Genomic DNA, 16,256 nt, shown 5'->3' with positions numbered 1-16,256 from the left:
GAAAAAAGAAAAACAATTGTTGTTGGTAGAGATCTAAATAAAAGTATTTAATAAAATACTTTCAAAAGTATTTAAAACAAGGGTTCAGAATATTTTTGGAAAAGCTTTTTAAACGTATTCGGAATACCGCCTAAGATTGGTATTTGTCGGTGACTTAAATGATTTTAGATACCTCATATTATTGTATAATGTATAAAATAAACTAATTAGTACCTTATACCTGTAATATTATACGGCTATATTGGTACTTTATAACAACAGCTATTGGTCAGAAATAGTTGTGTACCTATAAATGTCATTAAATTATTTTGGTTTGACAATTTGACTACCTACTGTAATTGTGTAATAAGTACATTTAGTAAAACATATAAATTATTTTAATATATCATAATTATTATACCATATGCAATTATACTAGATATGTACTAATAATTATTATCATGTCAATATTATACATCTATTATAATTTATAAATTATACAAAATTTATCGTTCTCAGTGAACAACTACGCTACAAATTACTATGAATATACAATTATTATGTTATCTAAAACATACCACTAGATGGCGCGTGCCGTATGGAATTAGTATTAATGGTTAGTAACTTGAAGAATTTTGTCAAAAACATAATAATAATACCGAAAGTCTTTAGGAATCATTAATTATGACTTCGAAACTGAATGGGTGTAATATGATTACATTATGAACTACTTTTCATGACCGATATGTTTAATTTTAATAATATATATTAAATTACATAACACAATTATTGTATATATTTTGATGTGTATCAATGTATGTATGTAGAATGTAGTACATTAGTACCAGGGGATCAGAAACGAATGGTCACGTTTCAAGATTATTTTTCTCATTTTCACCACACGTTTAGACATAATATTATAATATCATGATACCTACTAATTATATAAACTGACATATAGGTAGGCGTGTGTACCATCAATAATAGAACTATAATATTATGGTTTTATAGTTGTTTGCAAAACAGTAAATATCAACGACTGTAAAAACTTTGTTAATGTTAGTATAATGAAACAGGAAATTGGCTTATTTCTGTTTTTGAATGGATATATTTTTATAATATTATTGTAGGTGGCAGGTGCCAATATTATATTGATACAGGTAGATAGAATTAATCTCGGAATTAATGAATAGGTAACATAAAAGATTTAAAGAAAAATTACGTTTGTCTTATTTACATTGTTTAGGCTTTTATTTAAAGTACCTATTTAAGTATTTGAAAGCATTTAAATGTTATATTATTATATTATTATTTATATATACATAAAAACAATAACAATATAAAAATGATATTGTATGAACTATTTGATTTTAGTAAATAACTAGTGTCATATTGAATGCATTTTCACTATTTTTCACTACTGTTGTCCAATGAAATGATGAATGTAAAATTAAAATTATTGACTATTGCAGTGATTTAACAATACAGTATTTTATAATCATGTATGATAAAAATGACTGAGTAACTTAATTTAATCGAACATTATCGTTATAACTTATAACTTATAAGTCATGAGTGCACCAATCGGTCGATCGTTACAAACATACTATATTGGGTTTTGAAACAAATAGATTTTCAATTCAGGTATGAAATTGAACACAATAAGCATGGTATAATATCTGAAACGAGTTCTAGCCAAACTTTTCGCACTTCACATGCCTAGTAATGTTATTATTATTATTATTATTATTATTATATTTTCGTTTTGTGAAGAATAAAAATAAATAACTCGTTTAGCGATTCCCTCGGCCAAAATATTTCTTACAATATATAACTCCTATCGTTGAAAATTGAAACCGAATTTACAAAAAACATTGTTACCGAGTTACATCAATGATGTAATATTATAAATAAGGTATATACGCCGTTGATTTTGGAAATGATAAAAAAATCGATTTGAATCAATTTGAATATAATCGTATAGCGTTTTTTTAAACGGAAATAATGTAGATGGGTACGCCGAATTGAAAAATGGCCACTATCATCAATTTAAAACGGCTGTAAAAAAATGTTCTGCTTAACAATTGCTAAAAAGATCACATTAACTATGCACATTCCGACATTAGTTCCAATTTGTTATTTTAAATATTACGACGATGCGTAATTATGAGTTTATTTCAGTTTGTGTGTCAAAGTCTGCTCGTGTATCTGATTGCAGTATCGGTTAGGTTAGTTTGTTACTGTATGTTAAGAACAATAATAAAATAATACAACTGTTTTAACTTAATCCAACTATTCACATTACATATTACATTAACAGTGAACGTTAGGATAACACACAATATGTTTATATTTACTAGTATCAATATAATATACATATATATATATACTACCATACCTACACATACTTATTAATTTTATAACAAGATTATACCTAACTCATCATACATATACAATAAATAATAAAACCAATCTACTCGTGACTCATTATGAGACGTATTCAAAATGTTTGCTGCCCTACGATGTTCAATTATTATTGATGATCCTCCCATTCATATAAAATATGTCAATTTCTAACGAACAAAAATCCTCCTCAAAATACATCACTGGTGCTAGTGTAAATAATAATATGAAGGTACCTATATTTGAGTTTTTAAGTACACTTAACCCATTTCATTTTTTAAATTATGTATTTATTCAAATTCTGTTTCTTAGATTTTTTTTAACGTATACTTAAAAGCTAGAGCTTAATATAATAATATATATAACGTTTTAAAAAATATTTTATTTACAATATTTAAGGCCTTCGCAATTCTGCGACTATCTTATCAAGGTTTTATTTGGATTTAAAAAATGTATATATACAATGCATAATTATGTGGCAATTACAATAAATTCTAAATAACAGTCATAGAGGTGACCTAGGATCATAGGAACCCGCGAATAACAAATTTAACCACTAAAAATCGCCAGATGGTGCAAAATGCGCGACTATTTATCAAGGCTTTGTTTGGATATTACGAATACTTATTATCTCGAAAAGTATTAACGTATTTAAAAATATTTTAAGTTCATTAAAAAATACATATACACATATAATATATGTATATATTTTTTGCTTTTTACTAATTTTTAATTTTATAAATTTTTAGTTTCTTTAACGATTGAATGACAACAATGCAACATAGATAGTTAATGATTTTATGTTCCTAAGTGGAATATTTTTCTGATGAATTAAGTAATATGTTTCGTCAAGTTAGGTTATGTTAGGTCAGATTAGGTAAGGGATTTGGAGTAATCCTGTGATACTCCACGTCACCTCCGCGTCATAAACTGTTATAGTAAAGATACAATATGATTAATATTATTTCCAATATTAAAATGGCTAATATAATATAATACTAGGTATTATATTATTATTATAACTACTTAACGTGTTGATTGGCATGTGAAAATTTATCATTTTATCATTGAAACCAGTGTATTAATAATGTTGATCGTTTACACCTATTTAGTTATAGATAGGTAACTATATTATACACATATAAATAATATTATACATGGGCAATTTATAACTATAATATGATACGCTCGGTGTATAACTGTATAAGTTGTATAAGATTATATATTTTGACAGTCAGTTATACTCAGATTCATATTTAGTTGTTTCAAGTTCCTTAAAAAGTGCCTCCCTATCTAATTTTATAAATTTATAGTTTTGACAATAAACATGTTTAAATAATTTCATATACAAAAGCATAACATGATAATTTCAGAAATTATCAGTAACAATTACCTAGTGTACGCAGTATTATAGTATTGTTATATATATTTTTTTTAAATTATTTATTAATACGGCTTCAACATTAAAGTCATTAGTCGGGAACATAAACATGTTTACAAGTTATTTACAATCATCTTAATATTTAAATTATTTAAATAAAGGAAATACAGTATACTACAAGTATTTTTATATTATTATTTAAAAGTATTGATTTATTAAGGAATTGAGTTTTCAAAACTGTTACGAGTTTTACGACTTATTCGCCTTGAATATTTCTACGGATCGTAATATTTAACTACGAAATACTCGTTATTAATTTTATTTTGAGGTACCTACGCCCAACTGGTATAGAAAAACGTTGTGAAACTTAATTAGTACAAAAGTTGGTAATAATGAGTTTGTAAATACAATTACTTTTTTGTAATTAATTCAAAATAGCGTAGTTGACAATACAAGATAAGCTTATTATTCAATATTTATAGTACACAATTTAGGGTATTGAAATAAATATATAAGTACCTACATATTATAGTATAGGTTATTAATCCCTTAGTCGTAGAATTGTTTCATAAAATTTTTAAATTTTAATGTAGGTAAAAGGTAACCATAACAAAATATTTTTTTGAAACTATGTTTGATGTAAGTAAGTCATTAATGTATAATGTTCTACTCATACAAAGGATTAAAGTGATCGAGCAAGATTTTATATTACAAATTATATCCTATTAGTTCCAAACATTTTGATTTAATTTATCGATAGTAATGTTATGTCCGGAACTCCCGAATGACATTACATTTTATTTATCATACGTACCTATACATATTACATATAATAAAATTAACTGTACAATTTTTAATATGTAGGTATATAATATCCTTTCGTTCTATAATTCGTATCCAAATCCTTTAATATACATCCCGTACCGGTCTTTACACATGAATATTTGGTATGAAGATCCACATATACATGATAATAGACTATAACACTAATAAATTTGGTATTTTTTACATCGATTTAGAATGATGTAGGTAGGTATTATAGATACATATAACTTATTATGTTATTATGAAAACCTATGCTTATATTCATATACATTCAAACATTTGTAGCTAAACAATATCGTTCATAGTTTTATAAGGGCATATTATATAGTTTACTCCGTGGTTTCATGTCCAATATCTATTATTTTAACTACTTATTATATCTGTAATAATAATGAATTCTAAAATAAAAATCTGCTTTTATCTAGATGTTGATTCTTTGGATAGACACTTCGGCGGGAGGTTATACTAAATATGCAGTATTCTTACCTAAATATACCTGTAGTACCTGCAGTACTACACTACTACACAATTAAGTATGTCCTCCGCCATCACAATATAGAGTATAGGCTATATTATTATTACATAGGTATTTACTTAAAAATTATACTTTAATAGTGACTTATAATAATACATAACTTCAAGGTGGTTTATTGGGAACCTATAAATCGGTGTGATATTTATACAGAGTGATTCACCAAGCATACTCTCTCATTTTATCCATTTTTAAATACATCGTTTTTATTCTAATTCTGATTTTTGGTATTTTTAGGTGTGGACATTTAGATACCAAATTTTCAATTTTACAAATCAAAATTATAGGTACAATTTTGATAAATTAATACGACATTAAAATTTTAAGGGTTTAATATATCCTAGTATATTTATAATGTCCAAACATCAGAAAAATCAGGATAAACGATGCGTAAATATGCTAGGCGAATCACCCCGTACACGATATTCATAACTTGTAGTTTCAACCTGTGTAATAACTACAATAAATAAATTGTTGGGAAAATAATATGTTTTATATTTTTGGTATTATATTTTATTATAAAATAAACTTATGCTATGATATTTATACTGTAAGTATAAAAGTATATAAAGTGTATAAAGTATTTATACTGTAAGTCTAAAATGTTTATAATTATTTTACTTTTGAAAGCAGAATAAGCATTATTTTCCAAGATTAATAAAATTATACTCTAAAGAATAATATTGTTTTGTAAGATAGTTTAAGGTTAATATATTTGAATTTTTTTTTAAATTATCTTCAAAATGTAGCTGGAGTTTAATGACTATATTTATTATCTTACCTGCCGATACTTTATATTACTACAATGTTGCAAACAAAAATGGTGTAAGGGATCAAAAAAAAAATTAATTATTATTGGACGCACTTTGGCGCATACTACTAACAGATTACGTACATTTCACCAGCCCCTCCAAGTTTGAAAACCTTTGTTTATTATTCACCAATAATTAGTGTGTAATTTGTGTAAATTTGTGCGAACATTTTCAAAATTTGTGCGATAAAGGATTTTGGACAAATCCAAAAAATCTTTGGGGGGGCTGAAGAAATGTTCTCCGGCCCCCCCTAAGTGTAAAAAACCTACTTTTCGGGAATTTTTTTTTACCAAAAATTAGTGCGCGATTAGAGTGAATTTGTGTGACCGAAATGAAAATTTGTGCGCCCCTCCTTGGCCCCCGAAATCGCGTTCAACCGTTTTGACCATTTCCCCAGCCCCCCCTCGAGGGCGAATAATCGACTTTTCGGGAATTTTTTTTTACCAAAAATTAGTGCGCGATTAGAGTGAATTTGTGTGACCGAAATGAAAATTTGTGCGCCCCTCCTTGGCCCCCGAAATCGCGTTCAACCGTTTTGACCATTTCCCCAGCCCCCCCTCGAGGGCGAATAATCGACTTTTCGGGAATTTTTTTTTACCAAAAATTAGTGCGCGATTAGAGTGAATTTGTGTGACCGAAATGAAAATTTGTGCGCCCCTCCTTGGCCCCCGAAATTGCGTTCAACCGCTTCAAAGCAACCTATAATGCTAAGAAAACCTATCGATACTAATTTTTATACCTTTAGTGTACTTGCCATTTGAAAACATTTATTTGTGGTGGACTTGGGCTAAAAACCTAACAGCCGTGAATAGCAGCTCTAATTGAGGTAAGTTCTTCATTTTGAATATTTTTAATTCTAAGAAAAAGGATACGAGTAAGTATGCGCAAACAGATTATAATATTATGTTAAATGTCCAAGATTATATTTAATATTATAGTAATAGTGTGTGTAATAATAATAATTAGTAATTTATTGATAACACATTTTTAAGTTTTAAAAAAAATAATTAACCATGATCAATAAAACATCATTGAATTAATTAAATTAGAAAAACGTAAAAGACAGAATAATATATGGTATGGTCAGTTTATTAACATCGTTGTGACCTAATCGTAATTTTATTGTTAAGGAGATGTAAGGTATCGTTCACAAGTTTTAGGATATTAAAGTAAAACATCCCATCCCCATCCCATGTTTTATTGATCATGGTTAATTATTATTTTTAAAACTTAAAAATGTGTTATCAATAAATTACTAATTATTATTATTACACACACTATTACTATAATATTAAATATAATCTTGGATATTTAACATAATATTATAATCTGTTTGCGCATACTTACTCGTATCCTTTTTCTTAGAATTAAAAATATTCAAAATGAAGAACTTACCTCAATTAGAGCTGCTATTCACGGCTGTTAGGTTTTTAGCCCAAGTCCACCACAAATAAATGTTTTCAAATGGCAAGTACACTAAAGGTATAAAAATTAGTATCGATAGGTTTTCTTAGCATTATAGGTTGCTTTGAAACGGTTGAACGCAATTTCGGGGGCCAAGGAGGGGCGCACAAATTTTCATTTCGGTCACACAAATTCACTCTAATCGCGCACTAATTTTTGGTAAAAAAAAATTCCCGAAAAGTCGATTATTCGCCCTCGAGGGGGGGCTGGGGAAATGGTCAAAACGGTTGAACGCAATTTCGGGGGCCAAGGAGGGGCGCACAAATTTTCATTTCGGTCACACAAATTCACTCTAATCGCGCACTAATTTTTGGTAAAAAAAAATTCCCGAAAAGTCGATTATTCGCCCTCGAGGGGGGGGCTGGGGAAATGGTCAAACCGGTTGAACGCAATTTCGGGGGCCAAGGAGGGGCGCACAAATTTTCATTTCGGTCACACAAATTCACTCTAATCGCGCACTAATTTTTGGTAAAAAAAAATTCCCGAAAAGTCGATTATTCGCCCTCGAGGGGGGGCTGGGGAAATGGTCAAAACGGTTGAACGCAATTTCGGGGGCCAAGGAGGGGCGCACAAATTTTCATTTCGGTCACACAAATTCACTCTAATCGCGCACTAATTTTTGGTAAAAAAAAATTCCCGAAAAGTCGATTATTCGCCCTCGAGGGGGGGCTGGGGAAATGGTCAAAACGGTTGAACGCGATTTCGGGGGCCAAGGAGGGGCGCACAAATTTTCATTTCGGTCACACAAATTCACTCTAATCGCGCACTAATTTTTGGTAAAAAAAAATTCCCGAAAAGTCGATTATTCGCCCTCGAGGGGGGGCTGGGGAAATGGTCAAAACGGTTGAACGCAATTTCGGGGGCCAAGGAGGGGCGCACAAATTTTCATTTCGGTCACACAAATTCACTCTAATCGCGCACTAATTTTTGGTAAAAAAAAATTCCCGAAAAGTCGATTATTCGCCCTCGAGGGGGGGCTGGGGAAATGGTCAAAACGGTTGAACGCAATTTCGGGGGCCAAGGAGGGGCGCACAAATTTTCATTTCGGTCACACAAATTCACTCTAATCGCGCACTAATTTTTGGTAAAAAAAAATTCCCGAAAAGTCGATTATTCGCCCTCGAGGGGGGGGCTGGGGAAATGGTCAAACCGGTTGAACGCAATTTCGGGGGCCAAGGAGGGGCGCACAAATTTTCATTTCGGTCACACAAATTCACTCTAATCGCGCACTAATTTTTGGTAAAAAAAAATTCCCGAAAAGTCGATTATTCGCCCTCGAGGGGGGGCTGGGGAAATGGTCAAAACGGTTGAACGCAATTTCGGGGGCCAAGGAGGGGCGCACAAATTTTCATTTCGGTCACACAAATTCACTCTAATCGCGCACTAATTTTTGGTAAAAAAAAATTCCCGAAAAGTCGATTATTCGCCCTCGAGGGGGGGCTGGGGAAATGGTCAAAACGGTTGAACGCGATTTCGGGGGCCAAGGAGGGGCGCACAAATTTTCATTTCGGTCACACAAATTCACTCTAATCGCGCACTAATTTTTGGTAAAAAAAAATTCCCGAAAAGTCGATTATTCGCCCTCGAGGGGGGGCTGGGGAAATGGTCAAAACGGTTGAACGCAATTTCGGGGGCCAAGGAGGGGCGCACAAATTTTCATTTCGGTCACACAAATTCACTCTAATCGCGCACTAATTTTTGGTAAAAAAAAATTCCCGAAAAGTCGATTATTCGCCCTCGAGGGGGGGGCTGGGGAAATGGTCAAACCGGTTGAACGCAATTTCGGGGGCCAAGGAGGGGCGCACAAATTTTCATTTCGGTCACACAAATTCACTCTAATCGCGCACTAATTTTTGGTAAAAAAAAATTCCCGAAAAGTAGGTTTTTTACACTTAGGGGGGGCCGGAGAACATTTCTTCAGCCCCCCCAAAGATTTTTTGGATTTGTCCAAAATCCTTTATCGCACAAATTTTGAAAATGTTCGCACAAATTTACACAAATTACACACTAATTATTGGTGAATAATAAACAAAGGTTTTCAAACTTGGAGGGGCTGGTGAAATGTACGTTATGTTGTGTACTGCACACGTGTGTAGCACACACTAACGTATTACCGACTTCAACCGTAATAGTAGGTTTACTCACCCATACAAAAATACAATGCAAGGCCTTTTACCAGATATAATAATAATGGTTATTAGATGACATGTAGTGCCCGGGACTAGTTAGCTACCATGATTGAGTCTAATTTTAAACTCCAGTGTTTAATTTGGATACTATTATATTATATTATAATATAGGTATCGTACTGTATCATCATATGATTTCTCCCTAATATTTTAATCATAAAAATATTTTTTAACAAATACTATTTTATTTTTCCATGTGATTTAAAAAATTTGTTTACCTATATGAATTACATACTTAAGTACTACAGTTGCATAATATATTCTAGTCAGGGTATATGAAATAAGTTTTAGGTATTTACTATTATGATTTATTATATCCAATATGGCAATATATCCATACAATTCTTTATCGTTTCAAAATTCATTATTGGGGATAGTTGGACTATACTATGATCAAACATGATGTGAGCAAATATATTTTCTAAGTGTTATTATACAAGTATTAATATTAATTTCTATAGATAATTCGAAAATAACTGTAAGTATGGAAATTAATTAACTATCTAATAATAAATTACAAATATATTTGTTTTATTTTAATACTTTATGTTATATAAAGAATAATTTATTTTTATTTACTTGAATATTACAAAACTGAGATCAAATGTAATACCGATTTGATTTAAAAATATAGACATATATAATATACGTTAGGTACCTGAAGTTTATAGGTTTTATTATTTTTATTTATAAGGATAAGTAGGCAGTTTATGAGTTATTAAGTTTTTCAACGTAATTATACTTGAAAATTCGTAAAAATAAATAGGTGTCGCTGAATAGGGATAAATAATAATTATGTATTTGGTTATAAACCATCGTCAGGGAAAATGTATTGGTTTAATAATTTATTTTTAGTTGTATTCGTTTACCTATTACTCATTAACACATGGGTAATTGAAATTAATTGTGTAGCTTATGTCATTATATACTGATGCAACTAGTAAAAACGTAGTTTGAGCTTTAAAGTCATAAAACTCAATAATGTAGACTCGTAGTATATTACCACAATACCACATAATACGTAAAATTGCTATCCTCTCAAGTAATAGTGACATAACTATAGACGCGCAACACCTTCAAGAACATTTAAATCTTATAGATAACTGGGCCAATAACTGGATGATTAGTATAAACGAGAGTAAATCTTCCCAAGTCACTTTCGCTCTACGCCCTGGCATTTGCCCTACCATCAAACTTAAAGACAAAAGTATACCTATCTCGAACGAGACAAAGTATCTAGGTATAATTTTAGATAAACGTTTAACTTGGAAACCCCATCTCCAAAACAAAAGGAAACTTGCCAACAGTAGACTCCATCTCTTCCGACCTCTTCTTAAATCTAAACTTAATCTAAAAACCAAAATGTTATTGTATAATACAATGATCAGACCTGTCTGGTCATATGGTATTCAAATATGGGGGATGGCCAAACCCTCAAACATTCGCCCCATCCAATCTTTCCAAAACATTGCCCTACGTAGGGGCAACCATCACTTCACAACGACCTCAAAGTTACAAATGTCAATGACTACGCCAAAATTCACTACCACCGTTTCCACTCCCAACTCAACTCCAGTACTAATCCTCTCATTAAAGATATGGCTTCACTGCATATCCCAGGCAACCCCCCTCGCAGGCTCAAACGTAATTGGAATCGAGATCTCCTTAAGTGATCTAAATCCGACTATAAGTTCTTAGGTGTTACCAATGGGTGACTTCCTTAAAAGTTGTTGTTTTTTTTTTTTTAAATAAACTATGTATATATTCTATATCAAAATTACTAAATGTGCTTGTTGTACAGATTGTTTTTGAATAAAAAAAAAAAAAAAAAAAAAAAAAAAATACGTAAAATTATAAAAGTGACCCAACTAGCCCCAGTTTCTGCTATACTATAATATCCAAATATGAGCTATCTTAGTTTTTTACGAACTCAAACTTTTTTTTCTCGTTCAGTTGAACTCAAATGTTATTCTAAATATCGAATTTTTAAAAATGTAATCATATCAAATGCAAATGATTATATAATAGAAGTACGAATACCAGTGCTTACAATTGACAAAAACATTTAATTAATTTCGTTATTATTATCGAAGATTTTGATCTCGATTGTGTTAAAAATGTTCATGCTGTTCTCGAAGAGTTTGAAAATTCACCCATAATAATAATACATAATATCATTACATGATGACATGACGTACAGGTCTTATGCAACAACATTGATCACCTGTATATTAAAGACAAAATTAAAGTGTTTCGATTTACCTTGTACCGGGTTGAACCTGCGCTTGATATAGTTTAGGAAACGTCCGGTGATGGACAGATTCCGGTGCCTTTGCGACCGTCTTCTCCCGTCCGGGTGATGGTGGTGTTGCTGAGCTTGTTGCCGCGACGAACCGTCACTGCAAAGACCGCCACTGGCCCCTACGCCACCGCCTCCACCGCCGCAGCCGTCGGAACTTGCGCCGCCCGCTTGTTGCCCGTGATGATGGTTCTGGTTGTGGTGGTGGCCATGGTGATGATGATGGTCGTGCTGATGCTGTTGTGTCTGTTGTCGGTTGTCCCGTCGTTCTCGGCCATAGTTTTGATGCGCTACCACGCTGTACATGATGGTACCACTGACGTAGTCGTCTGTCGTGGCCAAATCATCCGTTAATCAAACACACCCTGTGTGATGGTAAACGTAAATTGTGGTTTAAATTTATAAAAATTATTCATTTCCATGGTGGATTATATATAATAATGATGATTCGATGTCGACTTATCGGAGTTACCTACGTATATGGGGGGGGGGGAGATTAACCGCTCCCTGAAACGGTTATGTATTTTGTATCTACTAATTATAAGTATATAGGTATAGCTACTTCATTGTATGAGAAAGTTTCCTAAATTCTGAGAAAACTGTATTTACAAGAAAATTAAAAACTGTATTATTGAAAATTAATATTTTAGACAACTTAATCTGAAATTTAATAAAAAATAAGGGTAATTCGATCTCAGATGGACTTTTTCATTAACTTGTAACATCAAAGTGACCGCATTAGAATACGTTTTTAGAATTCTTATCGCTTAATTAGACAAATTGGTACGTTCAAAATGAGCTTTTATGCCAAGTCCAACACGTACGAGAATCTATATCACGGCAAGGTTCCTTGTGTACCCATACATACTATTTCACTAATGATATAAACTTGTCACATAAACACGCACTGTGCAATGCGAAGAAAACATTTGTTCAACAAAACACGACCCTAATGAATCCCTCTTCCGTTCCCAATTAACATCACGGAATTAAAGAATATAGTTAAACATAATTTAAACCAATATTAATACCATAAAATAATAATTTAAGAAAAGTATTCAATTCTCCTAGATTAAATCTTAGTACAGATATAATTATATAGTCAAGCGGTTGCTCCCAAAATAATATGTACATGTCATACGATTTTCGTAACGGTGCTAAAATAATGTTGCATATTAACTTATATAAGAATTTTGTACTCAGTTCTCTGGTGCTGGAAATTTTTACTTATGATAAAAACTTGTAAATTTATATATAGTCAAAAAATATCGTCTTTGAGACTTGTGTATGAATGAAAAAAATCCCCCTGTTAACCGAAGTTTACTGTAGTTAAGAGAAATATATGGAAGACCATCCTTTTTTCTTTCACCCTATATATCGAGGTTAAATATATTCATAAACAATCTAGTCCAAATAATATTATATTACACACATATATTTCATTGATATCATATTCATATATCGTTAAACTTGTTTTGTTAGATTCTATAACGAACGTTTTACCTATTAATTACATTTTTAAATTCTATAAAACAGCGTTCCTATATGAAAAAGTCTTCGAATGAGAATAATATTATTAAGATTTTATTAATTATTTAATATTTTATTTAGTGCATATATGTGTATTGATTTAATTTTAAAGAATGAAAATGTTTAAATCAAATTACTATAACTGGTCGTGGGTTCTAGTCGGTCAAGGATAAAGTAGAAATTACTTAATCCATTCAATTTAATTATTTAAAATTAAAATAGTTTAAAAAATATACCTATTAAGCGTCGTAATATCTATACTTGAAAATGTTATGTTTATGCATATTGGTATTTTTTTTTTATACTAATCTAAAATAATCAGTAACATGTATAACAACATAATTGTTATTTATTTTTAGTTATTGTTTTAAATAAATAATGAAATATATAAGTACTTCCAATGTTTGACGTTCATACGTTTGTTATTAAAAAAAATAATAAATACCCACTATTAATAAACATAAATTCATAGAAACATGAATATATCAACAATAAGTGAATCTTTATTTTGTTAGTTAAGAGGACGCCACACCCGCATGTGTTGTCTCCGTCGTACAAGTGCGTAGCATAGCAAATTTTACGCTCAGCAGATTACGTTTATCTCCGTTAATTTAAAATTTAGAGTGAATTGACCTATTATAAAAATTAAAGGCAAGATTATTACCGAGGGCATCTCATAAGCTTTTTATTATATTTTAATTGTAAACCGAGTTATGAGTATTTTTAGATATAAAAATAATTTACAATTTTAAAATAGTCATAACTCAGTTTAAAATTAATATATAATAAAAAGCCTATGAGATGCCCTCGGTAATAATCATGCCTTTAATTTTTATAATATGTCAATTCACTCTAAATTTTAAATTAATGGAGATAAATGTGATCTGCTGAGCGTAAAATTTGCTATGCTACGCACTTGTACGACGGAGACAACACACGCGGGTGTGGCGTCCTCTTAAATTGCCATACCTAATTATCGATAAAAATAAAAACATATTAAGTAATATTTAAAATGTTCACGGTTTTTTTTTATTTATTATTTTTTTCATTCAAATGGCATGCAATTTATGATTATGACTTTCTTAATAGTAGACAATTTATTATATAGTGTGTTATTCAATTATAAAATGTTGTTCGAGATCATTTGATAAACCACGTATTTCCAGCGAAAATAAATATTTTTATGAAAATGTATAAGTACTTACCGACCTAGTATAGAACTTATTTTATGAAGATTTAAAAATATATATATATATTATATATTTTTCCTTATATATTTTTATTACATATAAATTGTATTAACCAAAATGATGGAATTTAAGTTTATAAGTACCTATAGTGAACATAAAATTTGCATGATTCAATTTTAAAATTTATATTTTAATAATTTATTTATATTTACTTTTAATTAAAAAAAAAAAAAAAAAAAAAAATAAGGACTAGATATTTATTATTTTCTGTATTTACTAATTCCAACGCAGAATATAATAGAATTTCCTACCTAGTAGTAATATATTATATTAAATTGTGTTCGTTATAGTTCATATGTGATTATAGTAATTATTTTACGTGAAATATAATTCTGTTTTGAGCTCAAGGAGTTAAGTTATTATATTAAATTATAGATAAAGGTATCATAAATGCTATTTTGTAAATTTTTCAATATTAATAAAATACACATTTGAAAATTGAAAGTTTTGAAAATATACTAACATCGCAGTTTGAAAAAATATTTTAAAAACATTTTAAAATATTGAATGTTTTACAATATGCAATTAAGTATTCAATCAAAAATATTTTAAATATTATTATATAATTAGTTTTATTAGCCCTCTCTAATTGTAAATATGTCTAATTAATACAAAAATTGAAGATAATTGCTAATTTGTATTAAATAAAATACAAAATGAATTTAAGTATTTTTGTATTATAATAGAATATATAATATGTATGTCTAAAACGCGGTTTGTATTATAATATTATTTTTATATGCTGTAAAGGATTATTAATTATTTTGTTGGTACAGAACGTATAACTTCAAAGTCTAATTAAGTTTATTTTTTAGAGGTTATATTATATAATGATTGTTATATTTTCTATCGTTAATGTAAAGGCAGAAAGAAATATTTTCTCCATAGCACAAAATGACTTTATCTGACTATGTGACACACACACGCATAGCACATAAACACATAATATTGTATTTATTAATAACAATTATTATGTAGGTATATAAAATATAATATATTATTTAACACGATAATATCATGAATATTATGTTTGCAGTATAGCGTACCTACTGATCGTGTTGCTCATGGGCTGTTTGATCATAGTACAACGTTGTAGTTACAATATTTCCGCTGAAGGCGATTGAAAAAAGTGATCGGTCAGGTATGTATTTGCCCGTGCGCTTGTCGCCCCCTTTACCTGTACAGTATAAGTTTCCACCTCAGCCGCCACCGTCGGTTCATTGTCACACAAGGACAACGGTGAAAGGCGAAATACACACATACACACACGCCAGCGCGTGCGCAATCTTTTCGATCTCCATACTCACAAAACACTACAATAATAATAATATAATATATATAATATGTAACGGAGGTGGTGCTTAGCGTTCTGTACATAATACGTTATGACCTATAGAGAATATAATATTATCTAGTTTAAAGAGCAATATTATAGAGGATAAGCAAAAAAAAAAAAAATTGCATAATAAATTTATCATATTTTAGAGCAATTTTTGTCTTACGTGCAAGCGCGTTACACAAATGTGTTAAGTAATTATCTATAGTCGCCTGAACTTGACTGGAATGCCAAAAGCAATAGGACTTCTGGTGTG

At 30.2% G+C, this 16,256-nt stretch overlaps 1 protein-coding gene across 3 annotated transcripts in view; it reads right to left on the bottom strand.

Annotated features, from left to right (window-relative positions):
• LOC107163545 (A-type potassium channel modulatory protein KCNIP1-like) overlaps positions 1–16,256 on the bottom strand; it is a 414,281-nt gene that overhangs the window by 177,354 nt on the left and 220,671 nt on the right. For all 3 annotated transcript variants that reach the window (XM_089229333.1, XM_089229331.1, XM_089229332.1), the window contains one exon: positions 11,848–12,249. In XM_089229333.1, coding sequence (XP_089085459.1) covers positions 11,848–12,190 — 343 coding nt within the window. In that variant the 5' untranslated portion in view covers positions 12,191–12,249. The remainder of the gene's footprint in view (positions 1–11,847; positions 12,250–16,256) is intronic.

Source organism: Diuraphis noxia, unplaced genomic scaffold, assembly GCF_037042655.1.
Source record: "Diuraphis noxia isolate RWA-SAM2 unplaced genomic scaffold, SU_Dnox_SAM2 contig0005, whole genome shotgun sequence".
NCBI lineage: Eukaryota > Metazoa > Arthropoda > Insecta > Hemiptera > Aphididae > Diuraphis > Diuraphis noxia.
The sequence above is the reverse complement of the archived record's forward strand: the minus strand, read 5'-3'. Positions and strand labels throughout refer to the sequence as shown.